The sequence below is a fragment of the Nicotiana tabacum genome, chromosome 2 (assembly GCF_000715075.1).
Source record: "Nicotiana tabacum cultivar K326 chromosome 2, ASM71507v2, whole genome shotgun sequence".
Classification (NCBI taxonomy): Eukaryota; Viridiplantae; Streptophyta; class Magnoliopsida; order Solanales; family Solanaceae; genus Nicotiana; species Nicotiana tabacum.
Window position 1 is genome coordinate 12,441,111 of NC_134081.1, and position 13,439 is coordinate 12,454,549.

Here is a 13,439-nt window from a genome sequence, read left to right on the forward strand (position 1 = left end):
AAAAAAGCGGCATTTAGCACATTAGGTTCAAATACGTAAAACTCAGAAAATCATGAAAGCCAATCATAACAGCTATTCTAAGCTCGAATTCTGAACCCTAAACCAGAGATTCTGGATTCGATCCCCAGCAGAGTCGCCAGAGCTGTCACACCTCCTTTTTCCCGATTGGGGGGGATAGGGGAGTTTTTTCAATTAAAGTGACATTAATCGAAATAGGATTATTTATTTATCAGAGTCGCCACTTGGAATAATTTATGGTGTCCCAAGTCACCGGTTTATTTTAAAATTCCAAATCAAGAAAATTTGACTCTATTTATGGTCCGCGAACACAGAAGACCGGGTAAGGAATTCTGTTAACTCGGGAGAAGGTGTGAGGCACTCCCGAGTTCCGTGGTTTTAGCACGGTCGCTCAACTATTAATAATTGGCCTAATTATCTGATTTATTACATGTTTGAAACTATTGTGCATTTTATTCCTTTTAACCATTTTTAATATTTATGGAGATTATTTAAATAAGTCGCGATATCGCGCACTTATTATTTTTGTACACATTGTGAATCGCGTCACGTGAAACGCACCCGCGATTTACAACATGTTAATTTTTATTATTATTTAAAGTTGTAAGGTCGAGTCACGTGAAACGCACACTCGAATTGGGGTTTACGTATCGTGACTATGCCACGGGAACCGTACCCATAGCCTCGATGATCTATTATTGATCGCGCCTAAAGCAAGTTACGATGTTCATGATTTTCCTAAAACTAGTTTGAGATTATTGTAAGGCCATGATTTATACAATTATTGAGGAAAATGGGTCAACTTTTAAATCTCTAGTAATCATTGGGTTGGGTAAGAATGATTTACTCTCCTATTGGGCTTGCGAAATTTCGGATTTGTTAGGGCCCTGAATTATTCAAAAGTCCAAACCAACTCTTATTATGAAAAACTAATTCTGTCCACTAAAGACTCTAAAACAATTCAATGATTTTCCAATTGAATCCATCTAATAATTAAAAGTATTTACTCAAGAACCAAGACTACACATATCACAATCGAAATAAAAATAAATTAAAATAACTTAGATGAAATCTAAGATATGCTATTCAAACAACGGAGAATCACAAATCAACCAACACGCTCAACAAGCTATGTAACAAAATGAAATAAGAATGAAAATTGAGAAATGAACCTTTTATTGATGGACAAAGCTGAAAATTTCAAATCAATCGGACTAAACAGAGCAACAACCATTGGACTGAAACGCTACCGGACTCTCGACTAGAAACCTCGCCTGGAATCTCCTGGACGCCTCTCTTTCGCTTAGATCTAAGCACCCAAGGCCTAAAGCTCAAAGAATTATTTTTGTTCTTTTTGCTCAACTGGCAGGACCTTCCTTTACCAATCAAAAGAATTTTGAAATCAGAACAGAGATGAGCGACGTTGGAGCTCACATAGCTTTTCTAGGTGTTTGTTTATTTTCCTAGCTTATCTTTTCTCATTTTCCCGTTTCTTTTCTTTTGTTTGCGTGCTTCACTTTCCCTTTTTGTGGTGTGTGGTTGAAGATGAGAGCTCTTTTAATTTTGTGGATGCTCGTTCTCTCTTCTGAAAGAGAGTAACAATTGATATCCCTTTTCCGGGGTGTGTGCGGCTGAAGTTCTAAGGTGTTCTCCGTCCAGGAATTAGGAGAATAGTTAGGTTTTATTTGGGGTGGGGAATTAATATTGGCCCTTGGATAAAAGTAGATCAATGGCTTTGATTAGGGAAGAGGAGGGGTTGATGGGTGAGAAAATGATTTGGGCTAAAAGGGGTTGGGAAGAATGTGCCATTGTCTTGCTGGGCCACTAAAATCCAAAAATGAGCTCCCAATTGGCCCAAATTTAATTCTTTCTCATTGAATAAAAATAAAAATACTACCAAAATATACTAATTAAACTTATCTAATAAGAATACATTATTAAAGTGAACTCTATATTAAAATGAAAATATTTTTGGTATTTTTTTAAAATGTTATAAATATTATAAAATACTAATAAGCTAAAAAAAAAGTTATAAAACTATTTTTGTGTTTTCAAATTTATATTTTAAAATTAAAACTAAAAGTTGACTGAAATCCTATTAAAAATAAAAAATAAACAAATATTTTTGAAATACTACTTTTAAAAGTTGCGCGGGTAAAAAAATTACGTGCTTACAGCTGCCCCTCTTTGCTTGAAATCACGAAGAGTTTTCGGAGCAAAGAACAATAAGTAACGTAATTGATTTATGACCCGACGCTTATTCAAAACGAAATCAAGACGGACAAAAGATTGTGACTGAGCCCTGGTATCTGAGCTACCTACATTTCCTTGGCTTAAAAGGAATCAGGTCACGTGTAGTTCAGAGGTGAATGAAGTAATGGAGTGTGTGGAGAGGATGACAGAGTGGAGCGAGATACCGTTCCGTCGAGGTTCCGGTCCGCAGTCCTGTTATTACATCAAAATCAAAAAATGAAAAAGACTAACTAAGCCTATCAACTATGAGTTACAAGATTCCTATCTATAAGTCTTCTGAAGCTTGATCTTGAGGCTTGAATGGTTCTTCATGCAAACTTTTGATTTGAACCTTGCTGCTTGCTAATTGCAGGTGCTGATTCATTCTTCTACAGCTTCTTCGGATCAAGACCGGACATGCAGTGCTCGTGTATTCAGCCATGTCTTGAGCAGTTCATGTCTTTCATCGGCTTATGCATTTTGGATTCACTTCTCTTTTTTCTTTTTCCTTTTTTTTTAATTCTGGATTGAGACTTCTTCCTTTGGTCATCTCGGACTGTCAGCTCGCATTCTTGAGGCGAGCTTCTGCTACTTCTAAATTCTTAAATGACTTCCCTCGTTCTCTAGGTGGGCGCCTGATGACTTAAAACTCGAAATAAATTCCCTCATTCTCCAGGTGGGTGCTTGATGACTTAAAACTTGAAAGAAATTCCCTCATTCTCCAGGTGGGCGCCTGCTGACTTTAAAAACTTGAAATGAATTCCCTCGTTTTCCAGGTGGGTGCCTGATGTTGACTTAAAACTTGAAATAAATTCCCTCATTCTCCAGGTGGGCGCCTGCTGACTTAAAAACTTGAAATAAATTCCCTCGTTCTCCAGGTGGGCGCCTGATGTTGACTTAAAACTTGAAATGAATTCCCTCGTTTTCCAGGTGGGTGTCTGATGTTGACTTAACATTTGAAATGAATTCCCTTATTCTCCAAGTGGGTGCCTGATGCTGACTTAAAATCTGAAATGAATTCCCTCGTTCTCCAGGTGGGCTCCTGATGACTTACACTTGAAATGAATTCCCTCATTCTCCAGGTGGGCGCCTGATGCCGACTTAAAACTTGAAATAAATTCCCTCATTCTCTAGGTGGGTGCCTGCTGACTTAAAAACTTGAAATAAATTCCCTCGTTTTCCAGGTGGGTGCCTGATGTTGACTTACACTTGAAATGAATTCCCTCATTTTCCAGGTGGGTGCCTGCGACTTAAAACTGAAATGAATTCCCTTGTTGTCCAGGTGGGCGCCTGCAACTACAACAAAATGGAAACAACAAAAGAAATTTTTTTCTGCCCCAGTTTACACTAGGAAGATTTGTGAGTTGTTAGCAGAACTATAAATCACCTATGCTGTTGATGAATGATGCAATGATGAGAGTAAAATTGAAGACTCGACTAGGATATGCGTCTCCTAAAGAAATAAAGATCTGAAAAACCCAAACTAGGAAGTGCATCTCCTAAATTTGAGATTGAGCTTGCAGAAAACTATAAACTAAGCTTGACTAAACTAAAAACTGACCCTATTCTCCAGGCGGGACCCCTGATTTCAAGAAAACTAAAGATTGATAACTTAAGAAAACTAAAAATTGACCTTTTTTTTTTTCAGACTTCCTTTTTTTTAAAACTTATTATCCTAGGAGAAAATTCATCAGACTAGGTCTTTTTTTGTATCTTAGGAGAAAGATTCATCAGACTAAGATATCTATCCTAGGAGAAAGTTCATCAGACTAGGTTTTCTATCTTATGAGAAAGATTCATCAGACTAAGATTTTGATCCTAGGAGAAAGTTCATCAGACTAGGTCCTTTTTTATTATCTTAGGAGAAAGATTCATCAAACTAAGATTTCTATCCTAGGAGAAAGTTCATCAGACTAGGTCTTCAATCTTAGGAAAAAGATTCATCAGACTAAGATTTCTATCCTAGGAGAAAGTTCATCAGACTAGGTCTTCATTCTTAGGAGAAAGATTCATCAGACTAAGATTTCTATCCTAGGAGAAAGTTCATCACACTAGGTCTTCATTCTTAGGAGAAAGATTCATCAGACTAAGATTTCGGTCCTAGGAGAAAGTTCATCAGACTAGGTCTTCAATCGTAGGAGAAAGATTCATCAGACTAAGATTTCGATCCTAGGAGAAAATTCATCAAACTAGGTTTCTTTTTTATTATCTTAGGAGAAAGATTCATCAGACTAAGACGTTTATCCTAGGAGAAAGTTCATCAGACTAGGTTTTCAATCTTAGGAGAAAAAATGTGAAGATCAATGACAACATTTTATGCATACTAGCAAGACAAATAAAGGCAAAGATTTGAGAAACTTCCCTTTGTCGACTCTTCTCTTTTTTTTAGAACCATTATCCTTGCACTGCTTTGTTCCTGTTTCAAACAAAGAAAATTTTGTCAGTTTTGAAAGTGGTGGTCGGTCTTGGCCTTGAGTCTTGGGCAGCTTGGCTTTTGCTCTGCATCAACCCTGATTATTTCACACCCAACACCATTTGTATTTGTGGCTCAGTCAGCCTTATCTCAAAAAAGAGATTTCTTTTCTTGGATAACCTTTCTGATATCTTGAATGGCTTTGCTTTTGGAGCAATTTGTCTATCAGAGAGAATCACAACTGGTAAGAGCCTTTTGCACGATGTGCACACTTCATAGTCATTGTTCGATACTTCAGAGAATCTCTGATTAACCTTGAGGTTATCTTTGCTTGCTTTACCCGAATAGGTTGACAATAGTCTTTTGGGGGGGGAGCCTTTGCATGAATTCTCAATGCATGTTGACTGTAACAACTGAGTGTACTGGCCAAATTTATCTTGTGCAACTGAAAAGCTGGTAGCAGATTTTAAAATCTTTTCTTGCTTGTTTTGACAAGGACTGACTCAAAGCAAAGGACATCATGATGCGAAGAAACAATATTAACAAGAAATGCCCCTGTCGGAAGGACAGAAGGAAGAGGTTTTTTTTTTTTCCCGGTAACTAACCTTAATGATCATGACATGCATTTTGGACTTAACTGTCTGATCTATCCAACTGACCAAATCTTCCCTTTTACCATTCTTATGACTTTGAAGTCGGGCTTGTTCGTGCCAATCCTTTGCATCAGTTTCACGACTCACTATCGACTAATGGTGCCCCGAGGGGTTTTCACCAAGAAGTCTCTCTCATTTATTCATCTCTACTTACCGTCGTCTTACAGTGCCCGTGAGGGTTTTCACTAGTAAGACTCTCTCATTTTTTCTTCTTTATTTTTCTTTTTTTTTCTTTGTGTGAGCAACTCGACAGTGTTCTACGTCGTGTGACAACTGCTGCTCTTTGCATGCGTTTCTGGGCATTCTTGAAGGCATATCGGGAGGTCTTTATTTGGAAGGTTTTTGGATAGGATTGGAAAGATGGGTCGGCATGGAGGCTCTAAGTAGACTCAATATGATGGGTTGTACACTTTACAACTCTTGGAATCGACTCTTTCAAAAGTGAAATAAAATCTTTGCCCCAGTTTCAGATATTGGGGATTTTTGGATTTTTTTTTTATTTTTGAATTCTTATTTGGTTGGACCGAACCGTGTAAGGCTGCCTACGTATCCCTTTTAAAGAAATCAGGTCTAACGTAGTTCAAACATCAGACCTAATATTGTTTTTTTTTCATCTTTCTTTCTTTTTCTTTATTTTTTTCTTTTTTTTCATTTTGTCCTTCGTTCTTCTCTTCTTCTTTTTTTCAAAACAAACTGCCCCAGCTTCTATTTTCTTGGGGCACAGATCTTCGAATGTTCTTTTCTTATTCTTTTTTTTTTACTTGAACTTTCTAAGAGTCGCCCAGTTTGTACTCTTGGGACATGTACTTTTCTTTTCATTTTTTTTCATTTTTGTTTTGGACTTTTAACTCTAAACTTGATTCCAAAAGAGGCTGGTCGAAGAAAATAATACAGGCTCAAAAGGGGTAATAACGGGTATAAAGTATTTGGGTAGCAGAAAAAGGGCCTCCCAGCCTCGAGAACGCCAAACGTAGTATCCTTTTGCGGTCACAACATTGATGACCATGTTTGTCTTCTTGGTGTATCGTGGTTGGAAGACACTTTTCACCTATTAATGTCAAACTTTCCAATAAACTTCAATTGATTCTTCCTCAAACCCGACCTTCACAATGATTTGAAGGTAAAGATCATTAACCTCCGCGGGTAATTTTATTCGAGCTTAATTCCAAAGTGTTTCAACTCTTTATTCATCCTCAAAAGTTCCTTTTTCTCATTTATCCAATTCAAGCTTAAATCAGTTTTCTAAGATCTGGCCAAAAATTCCGCATGCATGTCATGTCACTAAAACTAGCGGGAAAAGAACTAAGCATGGAATGACACAAAAGGACAAACTGTATTTCATTGAGTAAACAACAAGACAAACAACCTAAAATCCGAGTTACAACCCTAAAATAACCCGGCTAATGAAAATAGCAACAAAACGGACAGACAAGACTCACACCAACAAAATAGAGGGATAGAAGGGTTTGACTCAATAAAATAAATAAAATCTGGATCACACCCTGGAATAACCCAGATAATAGAAAAAACATCAAAACAAGCTACCAAGATTCCTTCCTAGTGATGAGGGAATGACTTTTCAATTGCTAAGCTTGACATTTAGCCACAAATTTGCTCATCAGAATCACCATGGCCTTCTCCAATTTTAGTCGGCAAGTTCCCAAGAGGATTCTCATACTCCATGTCACCACACATCATCGCTACAAAGTGTGCATCATCATGTGCATGTAAAGGATTCTGCGTGATATTCTGGGTGTCATTATCTTGGATCACAATCAGTTTTCCCTGGATCATCCTTTCTATTTCTCTTTTCAAATTCCGACAACTTTCAACATTGTGCCTCTGGGCATTGGAATGGTATTCACACCTTTTAGAATGATCAAAGCTTCTTGCACGTGGGTCCACATGATTTGGAGGAATAGGTGCAATCATGTCATAATGCTTTAATTTCTCAAACATACTTGCATAGGACTCTCCTATTGGTGTAAAATTATCTTTCAACCTTTGTTCCCCTTTATACCCCTGGCTTGGATGTGGGTTATAGGTCACTTAAAAATTTTGTGGAAGCTGGTGGAAATTTTGTGGTGCTGGTGCTCGCCTTCTGGGGTGTCTTGGTGGCTGAACAACATACTGAAGTGGAGCAATAGAGTATTGTGGGTTCTGAGGTGGATAGTAGTGCTCAGGGAGTCATCGGAAACCTGATGAGGCTGCTCATACCTTCGAGATGTTCTCCTAGGACCTCTTCTCGACCTTATTGTCATCATGGTTTCTTCATCCTTCTCATTCGTGTCACTAAAATTATCAGATTCAATCTGGACAGCCTGAGTTGCAGCTTTGAGAACTGCTTGACTTATAATTTTGCATGTCTTAAGGCCATTCTCAACCATTTCCCCAATTTTGATTGCTTCCGAGAAGGATTTTCCCACTGCGGACATCATGTTTTGAAAATAATCTGGCTTTTGAGCATGAAGGAAGACATTGATTAGCTCGTGGTCATCCATGGGTGGCTTAACTCTAGCCGCTTGCTCTCTCCATTTAATGGCATATTCCCTGAAACTTTCAGTTGGTTTCTTTTTCAGGTTTGAAAGGGAATTGCGGTCTGGGGCGATATCGATGTTGTATTGGAACTGTTTGACAAAGGCCTGGGCCATGTCATCCCAGATATGCCAGCGAGAGGTTTCTTGATCCATAAACCATTCAGAGGCTACCCCTGTCAGGCTTTCCCCGAAATAAGTCATTACTAGTTCTTTTTTTCCCTCCACACCTCTTAGCTGATTGCAATACCTTTTCTGGTAAGCTATGGGGTCTCCGTGTCCATCATACTTTTCAAATTTGGGGATCTTGAAACCAAGTGGCAAACAAACATTGGGGAACATACATAGATCCTTGAAGGCAATACTCTTCTGACTTGCCAACCCTTGCATGTTTTTCAACTGTTGTTCTAAGCTTTTCATTCTTTGGGTCATTTCTTCCTATGCCATCTTTAGGGCAGGCTTCTCAATTTTTGCAGGAAGATCAAACAGGTACGAGTGGTACTCAGGAGAATGGTATTGTTCTTGCAGGGTAGCAAATTGTGACTCATGAGTTTTCTTTTGTACCATTATCGGCTGTGGGATGGTGAAGACGGGCATAACAGTAGTGGTTGTCTGATTGGTTGTCAATGGCACACTTTGGGAGCGCGCAACAGAAGTTCCAGGTGTAGTCATACAGTTGGGATAAAGACTCAACCCAGGTGGATAAGATTGATCATGCAATGTGACCGGAATGGTAGTAGTCGAAATGGATGTGAACTCTGGGAATCCATGAATAGAAGAAGGCGATCCTTGGCCATTGGCCCATGCTTGACACATTCCAGTCATTTGCTGCTTGAGTACTCTATTTTCTTCAACCACGGTAGAGTCTTGTTGAACCCTCTGACCCTGAGTCTCTTGAGCACTTGTAACAGCTTCGATGACAGTTGTCAATGGCATTTTTTCCTAGGATCTTGTGTTGCCAGCTTAGCACAAACCGACCACCTCAAACTTTCTTTACAATTCAAAACAAGAGACACGTTAGAATGGACTCAGTCGGTCTTTATTATCATTATCATCATTTTTTTAACACTTTTTTTTGGTCGATCGAACCTGATGTGGGTTGCCTACGTATCATGTGGGAACATGAATCAGATCGTGCGTAGTTCGAGAGGATTATGAATAGGTAAATAAGCTAACACTTTTTTTTTACTTTTGAAAACATTCAGACAATGAAAGCATTTAGAAAAAGAATATGTACTTTTTTGCAATTTATTTTTGTTAAATTTTTGAAAGAAATGCTTTTAAAGAGGAAAGAAAATATTTTTGGATTTTTGATTTTCTTTTTTGAAATTTTTGAAAAAAAAAGGACTTCTAAAGAAGAAAGAAAATATTTTTTTTGTATTTTTGTTTTTTTGTTTTTTTTGAATGTTGGGAAAAAGACTTCTAAAAAAAAGGTAGAAAATATTTTTTTGAATTTTGATTTCATTTGTTTTCTTTTTCTAATAAAATACTCCTACAAATAAAATATTTTTTGGTTTAAAATTTTTTTTATTTTTTATTTGTTTGGGATTTTCTAAAAAAAAGATTCCTAAAGAAGGAAATAAAGGAAAATTTTTTGGATTTTTAAAAAATGGGGGCCGGAACCGATGAGGTTTGCCTACGTATCTCACATCCGGTGAGAATCAGACCCGCGTAGTTCTGCCAATTTTGATGCGCAGAAAGATATGATTTGTTTTGAAAAGATTTTCTTTTTTTCTTTTTTTTTTGAAACTTTGGCAGAGTAACGAGACTATTTGAATATCGAGATTATCAAAATCGGGCATTTTTCTATCCTACCTCACTCTTGGTTTTTTTTTTTCTTTTTCATTTTCTTTTTCCTCTCTTTTTTTTATTTTCTTTCCATATTCTAGCAGCCAGTCAACATGCAAGCCGAAACAAATGAATACACAAGTAGCACGTAAAATGCATCAGGATGGTCTTTTAATTTGGGTACACCTGTCCTGGACAGACCCAACCCATGTGTTGAGTCCCAAAGTAAAATGCACGTGATGCAAAAAAACGTTCCTACTAGGGATCCGGTATGAGGCTATGTTATTCTAAGTTTAAATCCTGGGTGTATTGTTCTAGACCTGGCTTACCCGAGTGGACAACTCGAGCCGGGGGAGGGGGCAGTGTACCGGGAATACAGAAGCTTCACCGGCTTTGCAACTTGTCCGAACCTCGTTCTAAAATTAGGATATGACTCTAACAGAAAAGAAGCCACGCGAAGCGCATGCTTCCCAGAAGATTTAGAAGACTCAGAGAGAAGAAGGGTTTCGTGGCAGTTTATATACAATTCACACAATATCAAAGTGGTAAAAAAAAAAGCGGCATTTAGCACATTAGGTTCAAACACGTAAAACTCAGAAAATCATGAAAGCCAATCATAACAGCTATTCTAAGCTCGAATTCTGAACCCTAAACCAGAGATTCTGGGTTCGATCCCCAGCAGAGTCGCCAGAGCTGTCACACCTCCTTTTTCCCGATTGGGGGGGATAGGGGAGTTTTTTCAATTAAAGTGACATTAATCGAAATAGGATTATTTATTTATCAGAGTCGCCACTTGGAATAATTTATGGTGTCCCAAGTCACCGGTTTATTTTAAAATTCTAAATCAAGAAAATTTGACTCTATTTATGGTCCGCGAACACAGAAGACCGGGTAAGGAATTCTGTTAACCCGGGAGAAGGTGTGAGGCACTCCCGAGTTCCGTGGTTTTAGCACGGTCGCTCAACTATTAATAATTGGCCTAATTATCTGATTTATTACATGTTTGAAACTATTGTGCATTTTATTCCTTTTAACCATTTTTAATATTTATGGAGATTATTTAAATAAGTCGCGATGTCGCGCACTTATTATTTTTGTACACATTGTGAATCGCGTCACGTGAAACGCACCCGCGATTTACAACATGTTAATTTTTATTATTATTTAAAGTTGTAAGGTCGAGTCACGTGAAACGCACACTCGAATTGGGGTTTACGTATCGTGACTATGCCACGGGAACCGTACCCATAGCCTCGATGATCTATTATTGATCGCGCCTAAAGCAAGTTACGATGTTCATGATTTTCCTAAAACTAGTTTGAGATTATTGTAAGGCCATGATTTATATAATTATTGAGAAAAATGGGTCAACTTTTAAATCTCTAGTAATCATTGGGTTGGGTAAGAATGATTTACTCTCCTATTGGGCTTGCGAAATTTCGGATTTGTTAGGGCCCTGAATTATTCAAAAGTCCAAACCAACTCTTATTATGAAAAACTAATTCTGTCCACTAAAGACTCTAAAACAATTCAATGATTTTCCAATTGAATCCATCTAATAATTAAAAGTATTTACTCAAGAACCAAGACTACACATATCACAATCGAAATAAAAATAAATTAAAATAACTTAGATGAAATCTAAGATATGCTATTCAAACAACGGAGAATCACAAATCAACCAACACGCTCAACAAGCTATGTAACAAAATGAAATAAGAATGAAAATTGAGAAATGAACCTTTTATTGATGGACAAAGCTGAAAATTTCAAATCAATCGGACTAAACAGAGCAACAACCATTGGACTGAAACGCTACCGGACTCTCGACTAGAAACCTCGCCTGGAATCTCCTGGACGCCTCTCTTTCGCTTAGATCTAAGCACCCAAGGCCTAAAGCTCAAAGAATTATTTTTGTTCTTTTTGCTCAACTGGCAGGACCTTCCTTTACCAATCAAAAGAATTTTGAAATCAGAACAGAGATGAGCGACGTTGGAGCTCACATAGCTTTTCTAGGTGTTTGTTTATTTTCCTAGCTTATCTTTTCTCATTTTCCCGTTTCTTTTCTTTTGTTTGCGTGCTTCACTTTCCCTTTTTGTGGTGTGTGGTTGAAGATGAGAGCTCTTTTAATTTTGTGGATGCTCGTTCTCTCTTCTGAAAGAGAGTAACAATTGATATCCCTTTTTCGGGGTGTGTGCGGCTGAAGTTCTAAGGTGTTCTCCGTCCAGGAATTAGGAGAATAGTTAGGTTTTATTTGGGGTGGGGAATTAATATTGGCCCTTGGATAAAAGTAGATCAATGGCTTTGATTAGGGAGGGGGGAGGGGGTTGATGGGTGAGAAAATGATTTGGGCTAAAAGGGGTTGGGAAGAATGGGCCATTGTCTTGCTGAGCCACTAAAATCCGAAAATGAGCTCCCAATTGGCCCAAATTTCATTCTTTCTCATTGAATAAAAATAAAAATACTACCAAAATATACTAATTAAACTTAGCTAATAAGAATACATTATTAAAGTGAACTCTATATTAAAATGAAAATATTTTTGGTATTTTTTTAAAATGTTATAAATATTATAAAATACTAATAAGCTAAAAAAAAGTTATAAAACTATTTTTGTGTTTTCAAATTTATATTTTAAAATTAAAACTAAAAGTTGACTGAAATCCTATTAAAAATGAAAAATAAATAAATATTTTTGAAATACTACTTTTAAAGGTTGCGCGGGTCAAAAAATTACGTGCTTACAGGTTTGACAAAAAGCACATATCACATCGCTTCATCATCTAGGAAGTGATCAAGATGATAAATATGCTTATCCATACGAGTTTCCCAGATTTGCAATTGACAAACAAGTGGCTTGATACTTACAGTAAAATTGAGACGCTCTCCCCTACTATTCATTGTCAGATCGTTTATTGGCATAAACCTCCAACACGCTAGTTTAAACTCAATACTGATGGTTGCATCAAGGGTAATCCAGGCTCGGCTGGTGGTGGTGGTCTTATCAGAGATCACAATGGTGTGTTGATTGGTGCTTTTGTAGAATTCTATGGAGATTGTAATTGCAATATTGCGGAAGTTAAAGCTATGAGGCGAGGCATCAAAATGTGTATTACAAAGGGCCTCACAAATGTTATAGTCGAATCTGACTCATCGATTGTTCTCAACTTGATCAAAAGAATCAGGAAACTACCCTGGAGATTCAATGATATTATTGAGCAGATTCAAACCATGACCAAGGATCATAACTTTGTCTTTTGTCACACCTTGAGAGAAGGAAACAACTCTGCTGACAAGCTTGCTAACTTGGGTGAAGAATCCAAAACTGTTTCTATCTTCAACGAGGCTGTATCATTACCATTGAATGTTAGAGCTTCAATGCAGTTAGAAGGTGATGGGATACCTAACTTCAGATTCAGACAGAAGAAGAACAAGTTTGTTATCAATGACATCACCTAGCAATAAGCTCTTCTCTAGCATCTTTTTGTACATAGCATCCATGTGTGTTAGCTACAAACTCCCGGAGGAAGCACAACCTTCTTCTTACCCATTCTAATTTACTTTGTTCAATCATGTATCATAGGGTGAGTCCAATCACCGACCTCACTGTTCTGGAGGCCAAGGTCTATGTGCTCCTCCGTGTAATTATGATTTTTGATATATATGCAGGTTAGAGTCATGCCTTAATTCCTCCATCATGATGATGGAATTATTAAAAAAAAATCTGATTCTCCAATGTATTTAGAAATTGAATTATACATTGTCTATTATCATGTGGAGAAAATTATGTCTTGAGTTTTT

The 13,439-nt window shown here is 37.4% G+C and overlaps 1 protein-coding gene across 1 annotated transcript; it reads left to right on the forward strand.

The window, feature by feature from the left end:
* The first annotated feature begins 12,437 nt into the window (after positions 1-12,437).
* Positions 12,438-13,097, forward strand: LOC142166221 (uncharacterized). The gene is made up of 2 exons (XM_075224802.1): positions 12,438-12,507; positions 12,619-13,097. The coding sequence occupies exons 1-2, from the start codon at positions 12,438-12,440 to the stop codon at positions 13,095-13,097; spliced, it is 549 nt and encodes a 182-aa protein (XP_075080903.1).
* The last annotated feature ends 342 nt before the right edge of the window (positions 13,098-13,439 follow it).

Coding starts and splice junctions, on each gene's coding strand:
- LOC142166221 (XM_075224802.1), top strand. CDS start 12,438: ATGATAAATATGCTTATCCATACGAGTTTCCCAGATTTGCAATTGACA. Junction 12,508..12,618: donor CAAGTGGCTTGATACTTACA/GTAAAATTGAGA, acceptor AGGGTAATCCAG/GCTCGGCTGGTGGTGGTGGT.